We start from the raw sequence: 11,687 nt of genomic DNA, 5'->3' as shown, positions 1-11,687 counted from the left end.
AACGGCGAAGATCAGACCTCGACTTTCGGCCCTCCTCCCTCCCCCATGAAGAACCCGTGGGGAACCGGGAAGCCACGGGTTAAAGTCGGCCCAGGAGCATCCCCCGGACTACCCGTGCGGAGCCTTGGCCCGAGCCTCAGTCTCTCCCCTCCTCTCATTGGCCCGCGCTCTCAGGGTTTCTCCTGTTCCCTCCTCGCCATTGGCCGGGGGCTGGCTTTTTTTCCCCTCTGTCTTTCTCTTCCTCCCCCTCCCTCTCCCTCACCCCACGGACAGGAGCGCACCGCCTGCCCCCAGCTTCTCGGGAAGGGAGGAATTTAGAAAAAAAGTTTCCCAGAAGTTTGGACCAGAGGAAGGACGGGAAGACCAAGAGAGGAAGAGGGAGAGGGAGGAGAAAAAGGGAGAGGGAGGAGAGAGAGAGAATAAAAAAAAGATGAAGTCCAGTCTGCACAGCCTGTGAGCGCCTGCCCCGGTGGGTGGGAAGCAGGACTTGGGCGCTCATGCGGCGAGCGGGCGGCGCTCCGGGCGCTCGTTCCTAGCCGCTGGGGCAGCTAGGGGCGCCGGTCGGAGCCGGCTGCTGAGGGAGGGGGAGGACGCAGGGGGAGGGTGCAAAGGACCCGCAGCGCCGCCGCCTCTGTCTCGGCCGCCGCGCCGCCGCCTCTCCCGGGCCCGGCCCGGAGGGCGCTCCGAGCGTGAGGGCGCGGGCTGCTCCCTCAGTAGCGGGGGCGAGCGGAGGCCGGGGTGCGGGCGGCTAAGATGAGTGAAAGGAGAAGATCTGCAGTCGCCCTGAGCTCGCGAGCACATGCCTTCTCCGTTGAAGCCTTGATCGGCTCAAATAAAAAGCGGAAACTGCGAGACTGGGAGGAGAAGGGGTTGGACCTGTCCATGGAGGCGCTGAGCCCCGCGGGCCCACTCGGAGACACGGAGGACGCGGCCGCACAGGGCCTGGAACCTCACCCGGGTGAGTGCGCAGGACCAGACCGAGGGAGGCGGGCGGAGAGGGGACGCCGGGCGGCCAGCCCGCGGGCGGAGTGGTGTGGAAGGAGGCCCTGCTAGCTGACGCCCTGCCTTGCTCCAACGCGGGTTTCCTTTTCTTGGCGCAAACGTCTTGAGCCTTCCCCAAATTCGCGGCAAACAACTTGAGGGGAACTGAGCCTTGCATTTTCGTCGCCAACCTCAGGCAAGGAGGCCTCGCTCGCATCCCTTTCTCTTCTGGGAGCGGAGCGCACTATTCTGGTGTTCACAGCTGAGCGGCCGCAGGCCCATGGGGTCAAGGAGGGGCGCAGATCGAAGGCGACCGCAGGAGTGGAGAGGGGCTGGGATTCGCTTCTGAGAGCTCCAGAGGACTGGCGCGGAGTTCTCGGGCTCGACACCCAGTCCCGGGAAATGCCCAGTTTGTCCCATTTAGCCTTCGACCTCGGTCCTCGCCCTTCCCCCACCAACTTTTCTGGGACTCAAGTTCTTGTGTTTCCCCTACTCCGGGGAGGACGGAGCATAATTATATTTCTACTTCGTTGGCGTTTATGGAAAAAGGATCTATGTTAGACCCCTTACCCTGCGCCCTGGGTCACTCTTCAGGGCCCACATCTCTGTGTACTGGGGAGGAGCGGAGCGATTAATTTGTGTCTCAGATCTAAGCACATTATATGCACACAACACGTAAAACACAGAGCGGATGTTGGTGTCTGTATTTTAGCAGAAACCTGGGAGGGTAGTTGAAGGGGGGGGACAACTTAACGTTTTATATTAAGTGCCAAGATTTCAACTGTGCAAAACAGCCCGGGGGAACAGCTGTTGTCGGAAGAATCTTGCGCGCGCGCCCGCGCGCGCGGACACACACACACACACACACACACACACACACACACACACACGCACGGTCGCAGCTTGGTTTAGCGGTTTCAGAAGCTTTCCAGCCAGGACTTCTGCTGCCATTCTGGAGGTGATCCTGCTGACCAGCTAGGGTTAGGGAGTAAACCTGGGTCAGCGCGCCAGGAGCGGAAAGCCAGGGTGGGGGCGGCAGCCCGCAAAGGGATGGGGGCGGCCACAGGCCGAAAGAGCTTGGGGACTGAGCTTGGGGCCCAGGGGCTTGGGGGCTGGAGAACTGGCCGACCCAGGGAGGGACAGCTGTCGCTTACATTTTCTCTTTCGGCAGTGACAGTTCAATTTCCATGCTCCTGAGGCTAATAATAACGCGATTAGCGGGTGACTTGCAGAGACAGAGTTTTATGAATTCTCCGTGTTCTTGTGGCCCGTTACGGTATTTGAGTTTAGTGCTGGGGAATTATTTTTATTAGTCGATGAAAAGAAAATTAAAAGGAGATTTATTTCGTCCGCTCAAATCTTTCCCTGTATTTGGATGCGGGTGCCTGTCCACGCGGACCCCTGTGTGGGCAATCCAGAAAGGAACGCGTGGCTAATGTGTGTTTCCCATCTCTGGCCAGACCCTGTTTCCTCACCGCATTTATATGTTGTGATAATCTCACTTGTGCCTTCACACGGTTTAGTGGGAGTTCTTTCAGGCCTCATGACAACTCATGGTTTGGGAGGTTATTTTGCTTTCCCGACAGTGGAAAAGACAGAAGTTGCTTAACTGCGCGTGTCAGACACCCTGTCCGCGGGTACTTTTCTCTAGGGAGGGGTCCAGGTCCGCCGGAGCTGGTCTAGGGTCGCTTGTTCAAAAGGACCAATACGTGGGGTCATGATCAGAGACTCAGCTTGCAGTTTTCTCTTTCCGGCGTTTACATCAGCCATAGTGAGGAGAGAAATGGTTGGGGCAAGGAGAGACCATTCCAGAGACATAAACGTGAGGACCTGTTGTCCAAAATGCTGTTCTCTTGCTCCCACAGTATGGGGGTAGGGGGTGAGAACCTAACATAGGACTTTATGTCACACAGAGTTCAGTCGACCCCTTCCCATTTCATCTTTTTTTTTTTAAGAAAAAGATGGGTGTTTGGATTGGAGAAAACGAAATATGTTTGTGGGGTTGAGGCCGGGAGGAGGAAGAAGCTGAAAGCCGAGAGTACTCGCGGGCCTTCTGCGGCGCCAGGCTGCCAGTCCGGCCTGGCTGCGTCGTGCACGGAAGGGATCTCCAAGTTGGAGCCCCCGCAGTGGCCAAAGCTTTCTTACGAACCGGACATAGAAAGAGAAAAGAGCTTTCAGAAAAACTGCTTGGTGGCGTGGAGCCTCCGCAGTCCCTAGAGTGGAGGAGGCGGAGCTGCCGGCTCTGCGGAAGGCGAGTCCAGGGATTGGGGTTCCCTGTAGGCCTTTCTTTCTCCTCTAATTCGGCGCCCTAATGAACACACATCTTTAAAGGTGTGTATGGTGGTGGAGGTCGGGGAGGGGCACGGGGAACTCCATTGTGCCCGGGGCCATGTCTCTGCCGTCGTTGGCCTCAAATTGTTTAAACTCTCTTCCCGGATTAGGACAGAGAGCAGGCTGGACCCGCCGTGTGGCTCGCCTGCGCTAGGCCGATGATAAGAAGTCAGGAATGGGGGGTGGGGGGGGAAACGACAACAGAAACAAAATTGCCACGGAGCTTGGGGAAGGATTAAACAAACACGCATACAGACACAGGACACCCGCGCAAAGCAACTGTGTTTATAATTTTCACCATTCCCTCCCTCTGACTGGTACCTCGGTTTCCAGCCCTCCCTGTCCGTGCCTTAAAATCCCAGGATTCTGAGACAACCCAAGGGTTAGATTTTAATGTTTAACTTTTATTCAAAGACGTGGCCTTTTGCTTTTTCACAGTCCGTTTTTCTTTCCACGTCCGGACAGAGCCGGCTTTAGTTGGCGCCGAGCGCCCGCAGCCTGGGCGTCAACCTGCAGCAGCGGGGGACCATCCCAGTCTGCGCGCTGTAGGAACTCACACATCAGAGGACACACAGTATGTATTTCAAAATTTTCCACCGAGGCTACTGGTCCCGAAAAACCCCGAGGCCCAAAGGGCCTTGGAGAAGGGCCTGTGAGGTGCCCTCATTATTGCCAGAACTCCGCGTCTTTTGGAGAAGCCGCCAGGACGCAGCCGCAGCGGGTTCGGGAGGGTCTCCGAGGAGCCTGACTCTTGGGCCTGCTTGCCCCCGCCTCTCACCAAGCAGCAACAGGAACACTTTTGAGCCAGGATCGCCCGGAACAGCTGCTCCGGCTGCGGCCTTGGAAGTATATTTCAGGCACGCGGCGGCGCCATCTGCGCTCGGACCCCAGCCCCGGCTCCACCCGGCTTCCCCAGCTCCAGTTTGGAGTTGGGCCTTTCCCGCCCAAATCCACAGCCGAGTGCGGCCGAGGTCCGGTCTCCCGCGGAGCGAAATAATTCAAACCTTCTGCGAAAGGATTTCCCCCTCCAGGGCCTGCGGCCCTGAGGCTTGCAGCCGCGGCGCTCCAGAGGCCTAAGAAGGTGGCGGCGTACGCGGGTGGGCACACAAAGCAGGCACACTCACGAACATGCGGGCAGATCTGTACTCCGCGCACACGTGCACATATGTCAGGCTTGCGCGGCCGGTGCACAATCCGTAGTGAAATGAGACCGGCAAAGCCTGTGCAGTGCCCCCAGGGCACTTTCTTATCCCGAATTACCGAGATCGACTGTACACGCGAATTAATCTGCCAGTTTATGGCTTGTGTGCTCAGAGTAAGACTCCCAATATTTTAATCCTGACATCACCCCTCCACCTACCCCCAATCCCCAATAGGGAAACACAGGGTCAAAACGGAGGAAATGACTGTTCACTGACGTTTAAGTAATGGAGAAAAAGCGGTGAGTTTGAGGCCAGTGGGGAGACTGCTTGCGCGGGGCAAGAACCAGCCAGGGCGCTGGCCGGAGCTTGGACTGCCCGGCAAGGGTGTGGGGTGCGCTGGGCGAGAAGCCAAAGTGTATATGCCTGAGGTAGAGTCCCGGGCGAGGAATACCGGTTCCTCAGTGGTACGTGCGCCCCTCCGCCAGCGCAGGCTTCGAAGGTGCCAGGCCGGGACCCCGAGGATGAGCCAAGTGTGGTGCCTGCTGGACATGCGCAACGCCTGCCAAGTCAAAACGGCCTTCCGCGGTGGCCGCGTCTTTGGTGAGTGACCTTGTGTGAAGGGGAGTGAGGGGGTAGGCTAGATCTGAATTCGTCATAGGCTGGCGAGGATGGTTGTGCTCGGCTGCCAAAAGCCCTTTTGTCCCTCAGGTCGGAGGGTGGCTACATCGGACGCCCTGCGGGTGGTGGCAGTGGCTCCTGGGAGGTGGGCAGGGCTATGAAGATGTTCTGTTTTACGCTGGCCCTGGCGCGGTGGCACAATAGAAGCCCCCAGGAAGAAGGAAACAATTCTAACCCCCCCATCCCGTAGATGGAGCGAACTGCTGGAAGGCAGTGGGGAGGACAGGGAATTGGGAAAACCCTAATGCCCAGCATTTGGAATGTGATGGAAGGGAGGCGGAGTGTGCTGTGTTTTGCACCGTCATCCACCGTCCCCCGCGCCCTTCACAGGTCCTTGTGAGGCGTGGAGAAGACGCTGGGTAACAGGCGAGCTTGCGGGGTAGCGGTCTCTCCCTTCGCGGCTGGGCGGTGCAAGGCCCCTCGCCCGGCTCCGCCGCCCGCCTCTGCCCCTCGGAGACTGGTCCGCTGCGCCGGGAGAAGCCTTTCCTGGACAGATCATCTCACAGCCTAGGCGCGCAGCGCTTCTGAATTCGCGTCTTCCACGCCCCACCCAACACCATTTCTTATTGAACACTTTATTTGGGTTCAGAGCTAGCCACTTTAGGGTTCCTGATTTTATAAGTTAAACTCCCAGAAAGAAAAGTTTGCGGGGTGACGTTCATGCAGGGGGAAGGGGGAATTAAATTTTTAACAGTGGAGCTCGTACTGAAACTATATTGACATATACTCGCTGCCGGTTTCCTGCTCCCCCATTACTTCAAATGGTATCATGAGCATCTTTTAAATATTAAAGAAAATTAGTTTAAAATCTGATTAATACACCCAGCACGCGAGGAGCGACTGAAGAATGGTGTGAAATGCCTAACCTGGGAGCCAAACCTAAGGTGACTGGGTATTGGTGGTTTGCGTTCCCCCATTTATTTGTATAATTTCCTTTGTGTGTGCGGACATGAGTTTAATGGAAGCAAGTCCCTCACCATTAATCCTTCATGTTGGGCCACAAGGGGAGAGGGACAAATACGTTTTGGCTCAGAAGACCCGAAACATTTTGTTCATCCAAGCTTCTCCAGGGCACTGCTAGTATTAAAGAGTGAAATATTCCGGGTCTGTCACAACGGTTCTCTACATTGCCAAAAATATATTAATAAGATGAGCGGACGTTTTTGAGGTCCCGATTATGGACTGGGTTAGAAGTTTATTTCTCACACCCAGGAGTAAAATGATTACTTCTTAAATCTGTCAGTTCCTTCTCTAGGTGACTGTAGAGTTGAAAACAAAAACAAGACTGAAGTGAGCAGATCCCACAGGGATAAAGAGCAGAGAGCAGATTGGCATTTCACTTTCCTTTCTGGAAATGCAGAAATCCATCTAATGATTATTATGGGGGAGGTGTAGCTGGTTATTGCTTTCTTACTCCCAAAAGACAAAGACAAAGTAGTGCAGTAGGACAGAATATTTAAGTGGTTTTCTAGTTTTGACCTTTTGGGATGTTTTTCCACAGGGAAAAGTAGGGAACTGGTAGAATGTGGACTCTTTTCCCCTTCTTTCTCTCCTCCATGTGGTTTATTTTTGCCTTGCCTTTTCTGGTTTCCAGTGAGCCCTGAATTTTATATGTGTATGACCGAGATACAGGGGTCTGCACTGGGAACAGCAATTAGCCAATTTGTAAATTAGGGTCCGTTCATACATCTTTGGGCGAGGATAATCATTACTTAATTTAAGTGAGGCCCTTGTTCCAAGTGTCAGGATGGAAAATGAGACTCAGTAGGGAGGGCAGGAGGTGAAATGGGAAGAGGTGGGGAATTAAGCCTCTGGTGAGGACAAATCAACATTTATGCAGTGCCACTTTGAAGCAGGACATTCTGCTGACTACAAACTGATGATGAGCTTTTGATACCAGAAGTGAAAATAGGCCTTGCATTTGGTACTCGATTCTGTACTCTTTTTACCAGCCAGTGTTCAGCTATGCCCTTTAGACGTAAGTGTGTAAAATGTATTAAAGAGTATATAAACAACTGTGTTTACACAAATTTATGTGTGAACTCTACCGCTCTGAATGAGACATAGATAATATCTCAGGAAATATCAGAAAAATATTAGAGAAAATAAACTGCCCCCCCCTTATTTGTAGAGCCAGTTAACACATGGGGAACACCTACAATTTGCTGGGGGGGGCAGGAATTTTGTCATCTCTAGGTATCACTTGACAATTCAAGAGAATCCCAATTTGAAACTTCTAGGTATTGGCATTCTCAGTTAAGTGTCAAATTAATTGAAGATTTTGACCAAAGCCTAAGAGAAAACACCAGAAAAGGAGACTGTACAGATGCAATTTAAAAGAGCAGGAAGAGTGGAATTTTTTTCTAACTAAATTTGGCATTTGATTTTGTGAATAATGCCATCTTCATTTCGGATGGGCAGAATGCTGGCTTGTATTGAAGAAGAATTTCATGTTCTTCCATGCAGAGAGTTAACGGCATCACTAAGGGACATCTGTTAATAGAAATAACGAGAGAAACTGTGATTTGGAGATAATAATTTAACAACATAGAAATACGTGCAAAACTTTTCTCCCTATTTGTCTTCTTGTATTTTCTTCAGGATAGTTGCAGAGGCTAAATGAGCTGTTTCCAAATTGCCACACACTTTAGAAGATTAACAGCAACCCCCCCCAAGTCTGGATTGCACACGTAATATCCTAATACAAACTTATTTTAAAAACCGGAATATTACAGATAACAGTAGAGTTCCCTTGAAAGGGATCATTAGGGGTCATTATTATGTACCTAGCCGGGAGCCTTGGAGTTTTAGCGCCTAGATCTCAGCGGGGTGAACCGAAATTCTTACTCCCAACACCCGTTGCCTTCTCTGCTCTCCCACGGCCCCGAAAGTCTCGCCGAAACCCCAGACGGGGGCTCGGAAAGCCGTAAACCCCCCTTACGCTCCCTCCCCTTTTCCCCCTCCCCCCACATCCTGTTCCCCTCCCCCCACTTCCTATACGCACGGTGAAACGCCCATATTTTTCCTCTCTCAAAAAAAAAAAAAAAAAAAAAAAAATCAGATGTAGTTTCACCGGGGAAGCGCTTGGGATTGCACCTCTTCCCGTGAAATAGGACGGCTCGAGTGACCTTCCCAAGTTAAGAGAACTGGGGCCGCAACCGCGTCTGCCCTCCTCCGGCCCCTCGCCCGGAACTCGGCGGCGCCTTGGGGCCCGAGCGGCGGCCGGGTCAGGAGCGCCCGGGCCGGGTCGCGGGGCGCCACGGCCCGGGCTCCTGCTCTGGCGCTCGGGGCTCGGTCCCCGCCGGCGGCTCCGCGCCGCCGCTGGAAACCAGGGAGTGAGCAATCCCGAAGGATGGTCGGTGCCCTTCTCAGCTCCCGTTACAGCCTGGAGAAATGCGGGCAGTCGGGTAATCAGGAAGGCCTTGATAAAAGACCCCCCTTCTCCCTGCAAAAAATCAAGGAAAAAAATCCAAACAAACAAAAAACCCAAAACAACAACAACAAAACCCCAAACCCAAACAAAAACAAGCCCCCCCCCAAAAAACCCCCCAAACGGAACCCAAGGATCTTACACCTCGCGCCCTGAGGGGAGTTTGAGCTTTTGCTTTCATCAGGCTGAACAAATATCTAAGGAATCAAACTGACTTCAAACATTAGCAATTAGAACCCAAGAATCCTTCGCCCTAAGAACTTTTAATCCCTAACCATTTCCAAATGGATAATTCTAGGGTCAGTAAATATCCTAGCCAGTCTGTTAAAAAGGAAAGTCGTCCTGTGGGTTCTTCGAGAAGCAGAGGATTCCCGGGTGCCTCAGAGGGTTCATGATGGTAGAGATGCCCCTGCCTTCTTAGAAACCCGGCATTGCTCAACCGAGGCAAAGGGACAGCAAGCAATTGGCCTTCACGCTATTTTTGGAGATTAAAAGCAGTGAAGTAATTCCTCTAAAAAAAAGAAAAAAAAGAAACCACCCATAGAATTGACTACTAGTCATTGACTACTACATTCTGTAACAGGCGGGAACGGCTTCCCTGCTAAACTCCACATTAGCTCGGAGGGGACTCTTCCCTGGAGGCTCCAAAGTATCAATCACACCAAGCCTCAGGGCCCAGAATTGGTAACCTAGGGCTTAGGGAACTTGGGTGGTGCCGGGCTTGTGTTCTTGCTCCTGAAAAATATATAATTGATTTTCACCGTAGGGAGGGGCAGGTATTGGTGCCAGTAAGTGATTGTGAGCACAGCAGTACTTTCCCTGGGTTTGAGAAAGCTTCCTCCATATAGTAGCCTTATACTTTGATTTATTTATTTATTGGCAGCAAAGCTGGGCGAGGGGTTATATACCTATGCACTATTTAGGCAAAAAGAGGGTTTATGAGAAAATTAATCCTATGAGCAAGCTTGCAGAAGAATACTGAATTGTAAAAACATTTCAGGAAACTTAATTGCTTATGTGGACATCTATGAGTCTTCATTATACTACAAAGCTTTCAACACAGGCCCTCACATTCTAGATTATATCCATGTATTATAGAGGGCTCAAGGAAGTGGGCTTGACTAGCTTAAACTAGATTTAGAGTCTAGCGCTAGATTTATCATTAATTTTGGAACCAGGGATATTTGTTCTAAAGGCAGACATATAAACGTTGAAAAAAAATGTTTTAAAGTTGTTTCGTAGCCTCAGTTCCTGGTTTGTGAAATGAGGGAGAGAGATTCAAATGACACCTGAGGACTCTTTAGCTATAGGATTCTGTGATCTTGTTAACTTTAAAAAAAAAATATTAACATTTTCTCCTAAGGTACCTTGGCCATCACTTGACTCATCCCTTTGTTGGAACAAGGGGAGTTTTAACTGCAATTGTAGAGAGTAACAGTAATAGCAATTCAAGGTAAAAAAAACCCAAAAAACAAAAAAAGATTTTTTTACTGCTAGAATTAAGAGCTTCCATAAAGCTCTTGAAAAGTTTTTAGATTAATATCACATGTTCAGAAGTTCTGGATCTAGTCCTTTCTGTTTGATGTAACCTATTGTTGCTTGTGTGACTGCCCAGGACCCTCCCGCTGGGAGAATTCTATGGCATTAGTGAATTTAAAGGAAATACAAGTTATCTACGCTTTGGACATTTTCTGTGCCATTCTCAGAAATATCTGAAAAACTATGCGTTGGAAAGTGAAGCCTGAGAAAAACAACTTCATCATTAGTAAATTGAATTGATGGGACCTCCCTTCCCCCCAAGAAAATCAGTTGCCCCTCATTATTCTCTGAGCCTGATGGAAAGCACCAGTAACTGTTTTCCATGTCTAGTCTGCTAAGCCGAGGTCTTGATCTGGCAGAGATGTGAGAATGCTAAAAGGATGACTTAGTAACAGGCAAAACGCTTGTCAACAAGATAGATCAGAAGACAGCTTAGCATTCAAGACCTCTATTCATAGCTGCTGAACTTGAGGGCAGGGTCAGACAAAAAACTGGGCCCAGCACACACCTAGGAAGGGTTCTCATGTTTCTATCTCTCCTTATAGACTTATACAGCTGGGCCAGTGACAACTCCCCACTTGTATTTGATGCCCCCGTTCTCTACAGCGCCAGCCCCTGTGTACACTTGTGTCATCAAGGAGTTTTTGGACTTACTGTCATCCTCTTTCACTACCACCCTATAAACTGGTATAGGGCAGGGACCTTGTATTCACTGCTTTTGTATCTCCAGAGCCTAGCGCAAGTGGCTGGCACAGAGTAACACTTAATATATAATGATAATGAATAGCAACATTTGTTGAACACTATGTACCCGCCACTGTGCTAAGTTGTGTATTATATATTACAGTAACATAATATAATATATACTTGTATGTAATACATATTAAAATATATAGTAGAGTTATATTATTATATAATATATAATATATGTATTCCAAATTACAGTATATGATAATCATGTATATTACAAATAATACACCACTATATATATGGAATGTATAGATGTATGTGTATGTGTGTGCATATAAAATATACATAGTATACACAAACACACATTCCAAAGCACTGGTATGAGATAGTAATACTCTTACTATTATCTTATCATTTGTATTTGGTGCAATGAATGAATGAGTGATACAATATAGTGGTTAAAAGCTCAGGTTTTGAGCTTGGACTGCTTGTTTCTGAGCCCTGGTTCCAACACTTCCTAGTTGTATGACTTGGGCAAGTTCCTTAATCTCTCCCAACCCCAGTTTCTGCACCTAGGAGATTGCAATAATAAACATATTCATCAAAAGGTCGTTGTGAGGATTGAATTAGTGCCCATAGGGGAACAAAGGATTTAGCAGTGTCTGTGATTCCTGTCAATTGAATTGATAGTGAGTATTCACTTCGGTGACTAGCTTGATAAGAAATTGTTGCAAATTATAAATCTGGCAGGCACCAACTGCTGGGCAACCCCCCCCCCATCTTTTGCTTTAAATGGGATGTTTGGGACTTGGAGGGTGATCAGTTGGTACTTGGAATATAGCCTATGGTTAGAAACAGAGTAGAGAATCTGAGTACGAATGGCTGGCTAAGGAAGT

General features: G+C 50.1%; 1 protein-coding gene across 4 annotated transcripts in view; it reads left to right on the top strand.

Moving 5' to 3' along the window:
* The first annotated feature begins 271 nt into the window (after positions 1–271).
* The window catches only part of TBX15 (T-box transcription factor 15), a 179,279-nt gene continuing 167,863 nt past the window's right edge, over positions 272–11,687 (top strand). Inside the window, exon 1 of one of the 4 annotated variants that reach the window (XM_027607128.2) lies at positions 272–958. In XM_027607128.2, the coding sequence (XP_027462929.1) occupies positions 754–958 (205 nt within the window). In that variant the 5' untranslated portion in view covers positions 272–753. Of the gene's footprint in view, positions 959–1,893; positions 1,940–4,829; positions 5,055–11,687 lie in introns of those variants that run through there. The other 3 variants (XM_027606773.2, XM_027607060.1, XM_027606842.2) reach the window with 3 other exon arrangements.

This window comes from Zalophus californianus, chromosome 4 (assembly GCF_009762305.2).
Source record: "Zalophus californianus isolate mZalCal1 chromosome 4, mZalCal1.pri.v2, whole genome shotgun sequence".
In the NCBI taxonomy this organism is placed as follows: domain Eukaryota; kingdom Metazoa; phylum Chordata; class Mammalia; order Carnivora; family Otariidae; genus Zalophus; species Zalophus californianus.
Note: the sequence above shows the minus strand (reverse complement) of the source record. Positions and strands in the feature narration are given on the sequence as shown.